General features: G+C 59.1%; 1 protein-coding gene across 3 annotated transcripts in view; it reads right to left on the minus strand.

The window, feature by feature from the left end:
- The window catches only part of srpk3 (SRSF protein kinase 3), a 45,986-nt gene that overhangs the window by 17,733 nt on the left and 15,940 nt on the right, over positions 1 to 12,313 (minus strand). For all 3 annotated transcript variants that reach the window (XM_063035416.1, XM_063035417.1, XM_063035415.1), the window contains 4 exons: positions 12,033 to 12,120; positions 11,313 to 11,419; positions 1,060 to 1,225; positions 662 to 687 (listed from right to left, as the gene is read on the minus strand). In XM_063035416.1, coding sequence (XP_062891486.1) covers positions 662 to 687; positions 1,060 to 1,225; positions 11,313 to 11,419; positions 12,033 to 12,120 — 387 coding nt within the window. The remainder of the gene's footprint in view (positions 1 to 661; positions 688 to 1,059; positions 1,226 to 11,312; positions 11,420 to 12,032; positions 12,121 to 12,313) is intronic.

Consider the following 12,313-nt stretch of genomic DNA (forward strand, 5'->3'; position numbering starts at 1 on the left):
TTCAGCAGCGCCTCACACCTCCCTCAATGGGAAACACCAAACACCAGCAAGGACAACGGGTTGGAATTCTTTCGCAGCCACCCCCGCCCCCCAGAGGATCAGGAGGAGTTCACAGAAATGAAGAGGGATGAAAGGGGTTACAGAGACATGGAAGGGTGCGGGGGGGGGTCACAGAGACAGGGAGGGATGTAGGGAAGGGAGGGGGGTGGTCACAGAGTCGGGGGATGGGTGCAGGGGAGTGGGGGTTGCAGAGATGGGGAAGGTACAATGGATGTCACAGAGAAGGTTAGGGATGTAGGGGAGGGAGAGGGCATCACAGAGATGGGAACGGGTGCAGAGGAGGGAAGGGGTCACAGACATGGGGAAGGTTACAGGGGGGTCACAGAGAAGATTAGGGATATGGAGTGTAGGGTGTGTCACAGAGACAGGGAGGGGTGGGAAGTTGAGGGGTGTGAGGGTAACGGAGATGGGGAGGAGGTGTAGGGAATGGGGGTAACAGAAACGGGGAGAGATGTAGGGGAAGGATGGGAATACAGAAACGGAGAGGGGTGTAGAGGAAGGATGGGAACAAAGAGACAGGTGTACGGGCGGGGAGGGGGGGAGGGTCACAGAAATGGGAACAGACAAAGGTGCCTTCACTCTGTACCCCAGAGTCACTCACCTGAACCTCTTGTGGAGCTGTGCTGACTGGAAGAGAGGAGTAAAGAGATGGTTAGAAGACAAGGTGACGGAGAGTGTATCGGGCAGCATGCAGCGTCTCGGAACTGCAGACAAGTCCTTCTGACTGGGGAGGCCTCGGGGTTAACTGCTCAGCTCAGGTACCCCCTCCCCGTCAGACACCAGTGACCAAAACAAAAATAGGGTGCGGGGTGCACGGTGAGAGAGCTGGCACGGAGTGAATGGGCAGACGACCTTTCACTAAGCAACAGCACAGAAGAGCAGTGAGACAGGGAAACAGGCTTGTGAAATCCTACAGGGCAAAGCCGGAGGGGAAGGCAGGAGGGAGACACCCCTCCCTGGGCAAACATCCTAATGGGTGGGACGGATGGACAACCTTACCTGAGGAGCCCGAGGGTGGGGGGGCTCCGGCCTGCTGCCACAGAGTGGCCTCGGCAGCCAGACGCCTGACATAGACCTCGTCCACAGCCAACAGGATGTTCTCCGGCTTGATATCCGTATGGATGATCTTACACTTGGTGTGGAGGTAGTGTAGTCCCTGCAGTACCTGGGCATGGACAGAGGGGGCTGTTAGAAGGCAAAGGTATTACCGTACACCCCCCCACCCCCACACTACGGATAGGGGAGCTTCACTCTGTGTCTGACCCCAGGAGTGTGTGATAGGACGGTGTGGAGGGAGCTTCACTCTGTGTCTGACCCTTTTTTTTTTACAAAATTCTTTATTACAAATGTCGGTGCTATACAATATTTACAAACCCAGTGACTAACATATTTACTACACTACAAACAGACAATACATCTTAAACCAATATATTGCCATCCTCATCAATGATGGCATTTACACCCCGCGGAGCCCAACGGTCCCAGAACACCTCTACGGTCGCCGTGGACTGTGCGTATTCCTTTTCAATGTCCACCCGGGCACGAACATACCCCCTAAACATAGCCAGGCAGTCCGCCCGGGGAGAACCTCCTGCCACCCTTTTCCAGGAGCCACGGATGGCAATTTTCGCCAGCCCCAGGAGCAAGTTGACAAGGACATCCTCATCCCTCTGTGCCCCCCTCCTTACTGGATGACCATATATAAATAGGGTGGGACTGAAATGCAACCAGAAGGCGAGAAGCAGCCCACGCAAAAACGCGAAAAGGGGCTGCAGCCTCACACACTCCACGTACATATGGTACACGGTCTCCTCCAGCCCGCAGAAGTGACACGCGGCTGGGAGATCCGTGTACAGACTAAAGAACTTATTGCAGGGCACCGCTTTATGCAGCACCCTCCAGCCGAGATCCCCAAGGTGCATGGGGAGGACTCCCTTGTAAAGGGACTTCCATTGGGGACCCCCCTCACCTCCAGGTGGAAAGACCGACCGCCATGGCGTGTCGGGACGGTGGACAAAGGCTAGGAAGTGGAGGGTGTGGAGCAGCAGCCCATAAAGGTACCTCCTGCCTGCATCCCTGAATGGGATTGTGGGTGTCGATGAAAGACGGCTCAAGTTGTGTGGATTCGTCTCTCGGGTAAGGCTGCGGGGCCTGGGCCCGACGAGCAGCTCAGCTTGAGTCGATCCACACACCTGAGCCGCACCGACATCCGCTGAGGCAGGGCAAGGGTCGGCCAGGACCCCGCCCTCTGCCAGAGGAGGGGATTCCCGGCCTGAGGCAACCATGTTCCAGACTCTCAGTAGGTCCTGATAGAAGCCGGGCAGCCTCTGCAAAGCAGCACGGCTGACGCCTGCCGGTGGTAGCTGCATATCTTCGTGAAGGCAGGAGCCCCTCCGGAGGAAGAAAGTCGCCAACACGTGCCACCTGGGAGGGCGCTCGGCGTACAGGAATCTCTGCAGAGTCCTGAGGCGGAGAGCCGCCAGTCGTGTGCGTACACACACCAGCGACTGTCCGCCCTCTCCTACTGGGAGACTCAGAACCGCTGCAGAGACCCAGTGTTTCCTGTTTCCCCAGAAGAAGTCCACCAGCTTCCTCTGCATTCTCGCAACAAAAGGGGCAGGGGGGGCCAAGGTGACCATCCGGTACCACAACATGGAGGCCACCAGCTGGTTTATGACCACCACCCTGCCTCGATAGGAAAGCACCCTGAGAAGGCCTGACCAGCGCCCAAGCCGGGCCATGACCTTTGTCTCCAGGTCCTGCCAGTTCGCCAGCCAGGTCTCCCCAGAAGGACTCAGGTAGACTCCCAGATAGAGAAGACGTCTGGTGCTCCACTCAAAAGCTCTCATCTCCTCCGGCAGGGAGTCCACCTGCCACTGGCCTACTAAGAGTCCGGAACATTTCGCCCAGTTGATCCTGGTGGAGGATGCCGCCGAGAAAACATCTTGGCACTTGCGCATCCTCCGCAGGTCACAGGGGTCTGTCATCATGAGGAGTACGTCATCGGCGTAGGCCGAGAGGACGACCCTCATGTCCGGTTCACGCAGAACCAGACCTGTCAGCCTTCGCCGAAGAAGGCCGAGGAATGGCTCGACACAGATCGCATACAGTTGACCGGACATGGGGCACCCTTGACGCACTCCTCTTCGGAAGTGGATAGGTCCTGTCAGTGATCCGTTGATCTTAACTAGGCACTCTGCGGCAGAGTACAGGAGCCGAACTCGGGCCACAAAGTGTGGTCCGAGCCCAAAAGCCTGCAGGGTGCCCAGCAGGAAGCTGTGGTCCACCCGGTCAAACGCCTTCTCCTGGTCAAGAGAAAGAAACGCTGCCGGGGTCCCAGTCTCCTGGAGCAGGTGGATCAGGTCCCGTACTAGGTGGACATTGTCCTGGATGGAGCGGCCCGGGACCGTGTAAGATTGGTCAGGATGGACCACCTGTCCAATTACCGAACCCAGACGGTTGGCCATTGCCCGGGCGAAGATCTTGTAGTCCGCGCACAAGAGGGAGACCGGCCGCCAGTTCTTTAGCAGGCGGAGGTCTCCCTTCTTGGGCAGTAGGACCACAACAGCTCTTCGCCATGAGAGGGGCATTTCTCCGGTGGCTATGCTCTCCCCTAGGACAAGGCTGTAATCATCCCCCAGGACATCCCAAAAAGCCTGATAAAACTCAACACTCAGTCCATCCAAACCAGGGGACTTGCCCCTCCGGAGTTGCCGAAGGGCAGTGGACAGCTCCTCCCGAGTCAGGGGGGCATCCAGACGCACTGCATCTTCTGGACTGACCTTAGGCAAATCCTTCCAGACCTCATTGCACGCCTCCGCATTTGACGGATCAGGCGAGAATAAGGACCGATAGAATGAACGGACCTCGTTGTTAATTCCATCAGGGTCCGTGATGGAGGAGCCATCGGCAGCCAGCAATTCCACTAGCTGCTTTTGAACTCCCCGCCACCTCTCCAACGAGTAGAAGAAGGGTGAGCCACGGTCCACATCCTGCAGCATTTGGATCCGTGACCTCACGTACGCACCTCGGGACTGCTGAAGCTGCAAGTCCCTTAGTGCGTCCTTCTTCTCCTGGTATTCCTGCCACAGCTGCTGGTCTCCAGTGGTCGGACCGAGGCGGGACTCCAGGTCAAGCAACGCTCTCTCAAGCCGCTCAATCTCAGAGCCCCGCCCTTTGGTCGACCCCCTAGTGTACTCCCGACATAAAAACCGGATGTGGGCTTTGCCCACATCCCACCATAGCCGTAGGGAGCAGAACTCTCTCCGCCTCTCCTTCCAGGAGACCCAGAACGCTCGGAACGAATCCCGGAAACGGCTGTCCTCCAGCAGCCGGTTGTTAAAATGCCAATACCCGGATCCCACCCGAGGGTGTAGTGGAATAAATTCCATCCACACAAGGTGATGATCCGAGCACGACACCGGCCGCATGGAGGACGCCGACACGCGGGAGGCGTAGGCCCGAGAGATGTAAATGCGGTCTATCCTGGAACCTCCTTCTCTAGACCTTCTCGAGAAGGCGCTAGAGTTGGGGTGAAAATTCCGCCAGCTGTCCACCAAGTCAAAGGAGCCGACTAGCTCCTTTAACTTTTTTGCTGATGCTGGGTCGCGTTGGAGGCCCGAACGGTCCTCCGCCTCGAGGGTACAATTGAAATCTCCCCCGAGGATGACGCAGTCCCCAGGATCGATGGAGCTCAGCAGGGTGGACAGCTGACAGAATAGGCGTGTCTGCATCACACCGCGCCTGGGAGCGTACACATTGATAAAATGCAATGGTACGCCATCCAGGCGCACAACCAGGTGGAGCAGACGGCCGGGCACAACGTCTTGGACCCTTTCAATTACTGGCTGGAAGGTCGGGGCCAACAGGATCGCCACCCCGCTAGAAATGGAGCTGAGGTGGCTCATGTAGACCCCGCCCTGCCACTCCAGGAGCCAAGCAGATTCGTCCCCGGGGATGGTATGGGTTTCCTGCAGGAAACTCACCGTATACCGCCCATCCCTGAGGACTGAGAGATTGTTATGCCTGCGAAGAGGACCCCTGCTGCCGTTTACATTGAGACTAGCTATGGTAAGCTTCATGGCGGGAGCACACTAGGTCTCAGCAGCTGCGCCCATTTCGGTGAGAGCGGAGGCGCCTTCCACCACACTGTCCGGAAAGAAAGCAAGGATACCTTTTGCTTTCCGGGCTCGAGCGGTACCAGCAACACCCTGTGACCCACCATCCCCCGTAGGAGCGAGGCTGCTTCTCCCTCTGATGTCCCTTACTAGGTCATCCAGGAAAGATTTTAGTTGCCGTCTGTCGTTCCCCACCACCGCATTCCTCTTTCCCTTTCCCTTTCGTCTGAGGATGACTCGCAGGGACCTCACCAGCCTCGGCATGCTGGGCCAGCGAAGCGAGGCTAGCTGAGGCCGGTGCTTGGCACCCTCAGAGGTGAGAATGAAATGCTTAATTTCCTCTACAGGTATCAATGGGGATTTCTCAGGAGGGGTGAGGATGTCCATTGTTTCACTATCGAAAGAGTCCCCCTCCAACCCGTCACTGCAGACAGAATCCCCATCGGCCTCCCCGCATGTTCCAATAGATGGCTGCGCCTGCGACCCACACCGCGCAGCGGGCACCTCGCTCTTACCTGCCTTCTCCACCGTCGCATCAGCCTCATCCACATTTGCGACAGTGGAGAGACAATCCCCAGGGACTCCCTGCAAGTCATTTATTGCTGGGGTCGATGTGCACAGAATATCGTCCTCCCTCGGGGGCAGGCATAGAGGGGAACCCGGCACCTTTGGTCCAAGGGATTCATAAGCCGCCTGGTGCTGAGAATGAGAGAGCTTTGCCTCGTCTCCTCTTACACTATTCGGTACACTGGCCTCCAGAGAGGCGCTGACTTGTAGGTCCTGGGTGGAGGCCTCCAGGGCTGCCTCGTTTGTGCAAACAGGCCTATCACAAGCTTTTTGCACAACCACACCATCTACCCCAGGACTGGTGGCTACATCTGAGGACTCAGGTTTAGAACCAACCCCTACCCGGATTCCCACCCCTTCCTGGGACTCCCCCGCATCTACATCCCCTGCCCTCTTGCGGGAACGTTCCCTTCTCCTCTTCATGCTGGAGGAGCACACAGGTGCAGGCTTCACCGATGGGGCGGCGCCTTCTGTTTCCATCGCCCCGTCTGCTTGCGCACCTCCCCGAGCCCCACGCTCCACTTCAGACGAAATGGGTGTGAGCTCTGCGGCCTCAAAGGCCCGCTTCTTACTATGTTTGGATTTCCCCTTTGCCTTCTTACTCCGCACAGACTCCACCCCGTCCCCCACCTGAACTACAGGGAGAGGAGCAGGGACCGACCCAACCGTAGAAGTAGGGACAGGGGTAGGGGTAGGGGCAGGGTGAGGGGCTGGGGCAGGATCACGGGCGGGGGCAGGGTCAGATGCAGGCGCAGGAGTAGGATCAGGGGCAGAGGTAGCTGCGGCACTGGTGCCCGAAGTGGGCTCCCTCGGGTTCCGGGCGGCAGGACAGTCCCTCCGAAAGTGCCCCACCTCCCTGCACGCATGGCACCGTGGGCGCTCGGAGCTCCAGTACACCTGATAATCTACTCCCTCGTGCCGGACAGTAAAGCGGCCCTCAACATCGTCCTCCCTTTCCAGCTGCATGAAAACCTGACGCCGGAAAGAGATTACGGTGCGGAGGGTGCGTCTCTTAAATTTGTGTCGGATGGCAGTAATCTCCGACCTTACTTGCCCTAAACGGGCCAGTGGGGGAAGCAAGTCCTCATTTGGAATGAAAGGCTTAACATGCCCAAGCACGATACGTTGCGTGGGGGCCGTCACCAGCTCCATAGGTAAAAAGATGTTGTCCACCGTGACTCCCCTGCTTAGGGCCCGGTGCACTAGCTCTTCATTCACCAGATAGAACACCGCCTTTCCGAACTCCTTCTCCGTGGCCAGAATACCACCTTTCCCCACAAGGTCCTCCATTGCCTCCGTACACTTTTCTAGTGTCATTCCAGGGCGCAAAATACATTGCACCCCACGTTCCACCTTCACCGACCGAAACAGGGCGTTGTCCGAGGCCGGGGAGGCAGCCGCCCTTGCGTAACTCCCCGAAGGCCCGCGACTCCCTGGAGACCGGTCCGGCATGCTGGCGCTCTTTCCAGTCCGAGAATCCTACAGCGCTGTCGATTAGAAGTCCCGGAGCGAAACGAGTAACTGGCCGGGAAAGTTTGCAGTCGACAGTTCCTCGCTGGCTCGGCGCCAGGAAAGGCTCCGTCGGACTTGCAGAGACCCAGGCCGGGAGAGGCCGAAACGTCCTTCCAGATGCTCCGGCACCGGCACCGGATGAAAAATCAGGAAAACAATGGAGGAGGAACGTTGCCCCGATGTCAATGGGGGGAAAACGACGGCTTTGCCTCCGGTTTTGGAGCGAAACCAGCTTCCTGGCGAGTTGCCAGCGGCCGCAGCTGGGAGCTATGCAGTAAGCAGCCACCGACAAACTCAGTCCAAACTGGCAGTAAAACTCCACAGCGAGCTTCCACACCAACGCCGTCACTCACTCAGTTATCCAAGAGACTTTTAGAGCCACCTCCAAAGTATTCCACGAACTTTATCCAGTAGTTTACCTTCGATTTCTCCCAGCTCAGTCAGCACAGCTCCTCTCTGTGTCTGACCCCGGGAGTGTGTGATGGGACAGTGTGGAAGGAGCTTCACTCCGTGTCTGACCCCGGGAGTGTGTGATGGGGTGGTGTGGAGGGAGATTCACTCTGTGTCTGACCCCGGGAGTGTGTGATGGGACGGTGTGGAGGGAGATTCACTCTGTGTCTGACCCCGGGAGTGTGTGATGGGATGGTGTGGAGGGAGATTCACTGTGTCTGACCCCGGGAGTGTGTGATGGGACGGTGTGGAGGGAGCTTCACTCTGTGTCTGACCCCGGGAGTATGTGATGGGATGGTGTGGAGGGAGATTCACTGTGTCTGACCCCAGGAGTCTGTGATGGGACGGTGCGGAGGGAGTTTCCCACTGTCTGACCCCGGGAGTGTGTGATGGGACGGTGCGGAGGGAGTTTCCCACTGTCAGTCCCCGGGAGTGTGTGATGGGACGGTGTGGAGGGAGCTTCACTCTGTGTCTGACCCCAGGAGTGTGTGATGGGACGGTGCGGAGGGAGTTTCCCACTGTCTGACCCCGGGAGTGTGTGATGGGACGGTGCGGAGGGAGTTTCCCACTGTCAGTCCCCGGGACTGTGTGATGGGACGGTGCGGAGGGAGTTTCCCACTGTCAGACACCGGGAGTGTGTGATGGGACGGTGCGGAGGGAGTTTCCCACTGTCTGACCCCGGGAGTGTGTGATGGGACGGTGCGGAGGGAGTTTCCCACTGTCAGTCCCCGGGAGTGTGTGATGGGATGGTGCGGAGGGAGTTTCCCACTGTCAGACCCCGGGAGTGTGTGATGGGACGGTGCGGAGGGAGTTTCCCACTGTCAGTCCCCGGGAGTGTGTGATGGGACGGTGCGGAGGGAGTTTCCCACTGTCAGACCCCGGGAGTGTGTGATGGGACGGTGCGGAGGGAGTTTCCCACTGTTAGACCCCGGGAGTGTGTGATGGGACGGTGCGGAGGGAGTTTCCCACTGTCTGACCCCGGGAGTGTGTGATGGGACGGTGCGGAGGGAGTTTCCCACTGTCAGTCCCCGGGAGTGTGTGATGGGACGGTGCGGAGGGAGTTTCCCACTGTCTGACCTCGGGAGTGTGTGATGGGACAGTGTGGAGGGAGATTCACTCTGTGTCTGACCCCGGGAGTGTGTGATGGGACGGTGCGGAGGGAGTTTCCCACTGTCTGACCCCGGGAGTGTGTGATGGGACGGTGCGGAGGGAGTTTCCCACTGTCTGACCCCGGGAGTGTGTGATGGGACGGTGCGGAGGGAGTTTCCCACTGTCTGACCCCGGGAGTGTGTGATGGGACGGTGCGGAGGGAGTTTCCCACTGTCAGTCCCCGGGAGTGTGTGATGGGACGGTGCGGAGGGAGTTTCCCACTGTCAGACCCCGGGAGTGTGTGATGGGACGGTGCGGAGGGAGTTTCCCACTGTCAGTCCCCGGGAGTGTGTGATGGGACGGTGCGGAGGGAGTTTCCCACTGTCAGACCCCGGGAGTGTGTGATGGGACGGTGCGGAGGGAGTTTCCCACTGTCAGTCACCGGGAGTGTGTGATGGGACGGTGCGGAGGGAGTTTCCCACTGTCAGACCCCGGGAGTGTGTGATGGGACGGTGCGGAGGGAGTTTCCCACTGTCTGACCCCGGCAGTGTGTGATGGGACGGTGTGGAGGGAGATTCACTCTGTGTCTGACCCCGGGAGTGTGTGATGGGACAGTGCGGAGGGAGTTTCCCACTGTCAGTCCCCGGGAGTGTGTGATGGGACGGTGCGGAGGGAGTTTCCCACTGTCAGTCCCCGGGAGTGTGTGATGGGACGGTGCGGAGGGAGTTTCCCACTGTCTGACCCCGGGAGTGTGTGATGGGACAGTGTGGAGGGAGATTCACTCTGTGTCTGACCCCGGGAGTGTGTGATGGGACGGTGCGGAGGGAGTTTCCCACTGTCTGACCCCGGGAGTGTGTGATGGGACGGTGCGGAGGGAGTTTCCCACTGTCTGACCCCGGGAGTGTGTGATGGGACGGTGCGGAGGGAGTTTCCCACTGTCTGACCCCGGGAGTGTGTGATGGGACAGTGCGGAGGGAGTTTCCCACTGTCAGTCCCCGGGAGTGTGTGATGGGACGGTGCGGAGGGAGTTTCCCACTGTCAGACCCCGGGAGTGTGTGATGGGACGGTGCGGAGGGAGTTTCCCACTGTCAGTCCCCGGGAGTGTGTGATGGGACGGTGCGGAGGGAGTTTCCCACTGTCAGACCCCGGGAGTGTGTGATGGGACGGTGCGGAGGGAGTTTCCCACTGTCAGACACCGGGAGTGTGTGATGGGACGGTGCGGAGGGAGTTTCCCACTGTCAGTCCCCGGGAGTGTGTGATGGGACGGTGCGGAGGGAGTTTCCCACTGTCTGACCCCGGCAGTGTGTGATGGGACGGTGTGGAGGGAGATTCACTCTGTGTCTGACCCCGGGAGTGTGTGATGGGACGGTGTGGAGGGAGTTTCCCACTGTCTGACCCCGGGAGTGTGTGATGGGACGGTGCGGAGGGAGTTTCCCACTGTCTGACCCCGGGAGTGTGTGATGTGACGGTGCGGAGGGAGTTTCCCACTGTCAGACCCCGGGAGTGTGTGATGGGACAGTGCGAAGGGAGATTCACTCTGTGTCTGACCCCGGGAGTGTGTGATGGGACGGTGCGGAGGGAGTTTCCCACTGTCAGACCCCGGGAGTGTGTGATGGGACGGTGCGGAGGGAGTTTCCCACTGTCTGACCCCGAGAGTGTGTGATGGGACGGTGCGGAGGGAGTTTCCCACTGTCTTACCCCGGGAGTGTGTGATGGGACGGTGCGGAGGGAGTTTCCCACTGTCAGACCCCGGGAGTGTGTGATGGGACAGTGCGGAGGGAGATTCACTCTGTGTCTGACCCCGGGAGTGTGTGATGGGACGGTGCGGAGGGAGTTTCCCACTGTCAGACCCCGGGAGTGTGTGATGGGACGGTGCGGAGGGAGTTTCCCACTGTCTGACCCCGAGAGTGTGTGATGGGACGGTGCGGAGGGAGTTTCCCACTGTCTTACCCCGGGAGTGTGTGATGGGACGGTGCGGAGGGAGTTTCCCACTGTCTGACCCCGGCAGTGTGTGATGGGACGGTGTGGAGGGAGATTCACTCTGTGTCTGACCCCGGGAGTGTGTGATGGGACGGTGCGGAGGGAGGTTCCCACTGTCTGACCCCGGGAGTGTGTGATGGGACGGTGCGGAGGGAGTTTCCCACTGTCAGACCCCGGGAGTGTGTGATGGGACGGTGCGGAGGGAGATTCACTCTGTGTCTGACCCCGGGAGTGTGTGATGGGACGGTGTGGAGGGAGATTCACTCTGTGTCTGACCCCGGGAGTGTGTGATGGGACGGTGCGGAGGGAGGTTCCCACTGTCTGACCCCGGGAGTGTGTGATGGGACGGTGTGGAGGGAGATTCACTCTGTGTCTGACCCCGGGAGTGTGTGATGGGACGGTGCGGAGGGAGTTTCCCACTGTCTGACCCCGGGAGTGTGTGATGGGACGGTGTGGAGGGAGTTTCCCACTGTCTGACCCCGGGAGGGTGTGATGGGACGGTGCGGTCAGACCCTTGAGAAGCCGCGACCCTCCTACCTGCCGGAGGATGCTCTTCACACAGGGGATGGGCAGACCCTGGTAGTTGGACCTGATGATCCATTTCAGCAGCTGGTGACCCAACACCTCAAACACCATGCAGACATCCGGGGGGGGAGAGTGAAGGAAACAGCAGGGGAAGTGGGGATCCCAGCCTGGACACTGATATCCACAACTTCAGTCCCCACCCATTTCCCAGGGTTAAGTGTTTTTCCCTTGTTCCTGTCACGAGCAGTTGGGAGTGATGGGAAGACACAGACAGGGACCTGTTCCAGTCTGACCCCTCCTGCAGTTTTTCCCAGCCCCCAGCGCCATGGCCAATGCCAGGCTCCTGCCTCAACCTGCTGGAGGTGTTTCCCAAAGTGGAGAGATAGAGCCTGGTTATCCCAACAGCGGTTGGGCTCGTCCCGGACAGGAACGGCTGGGGCAGCATTCTGACATCAGCTGGGTCCCACACATTGCAAATACAGGGACAGGACCTGCTCACAAAGTCCCTCCCCATTCCAGCTCCCGAGAGGATGCCCTTACCCAGCCCAACATATCATTCGAATCTCCCAGCAGTGAGTAGCAAAGAGATGGGAGGGAGCTACTTTCAGGCCAACCTCCCCCCAGCCCCGCCGTCAGATCGAGGACAGCAGCTCTCAGGAGAGTTGGGAAACTAAGGGGAGGGGCCTGGGAACTCCTGTGAGGTGGTGGGAGGTCTGAGACGGTAAAGGATACGGAGACCGTTCACACCAGAGATCCGGAAGTCGTCGATCAGCTGCACAATCATCTCCCGGTTCGGGTCACTGGGATCACTGTCACGGACCTGAGGTGTTGAACCAGGAAACGGGGGGAGAGAGGGAGAGAGTGGAAGATAAAATCAGACTCTATAATCTGCAGCGGACCAATCAGTGTGGGGAGCGCGGTGAGGGTGGAGTGCCACAAAGCTGGAGGGGCAGTAAAAAGGGAATGCCACACTGCGGGAGGGGCAGTGAGGAGATGGTGCTGTGATGTGGGAG

Source organism: Mobula hypostoma, chromosome 28 (assembly GCF_963921235.1).
Source record: "Mobula hypostoma chromosome 28, sMobHyp1.1, whole genome shotgun sequence".
Classification (NCBI taxonomy): Eukaryota; Metazoa; Chordata; class Chondrichthyes; order Myliobatiformes; family Myliobatidae; genus Mobula; species Mobula hypostoma.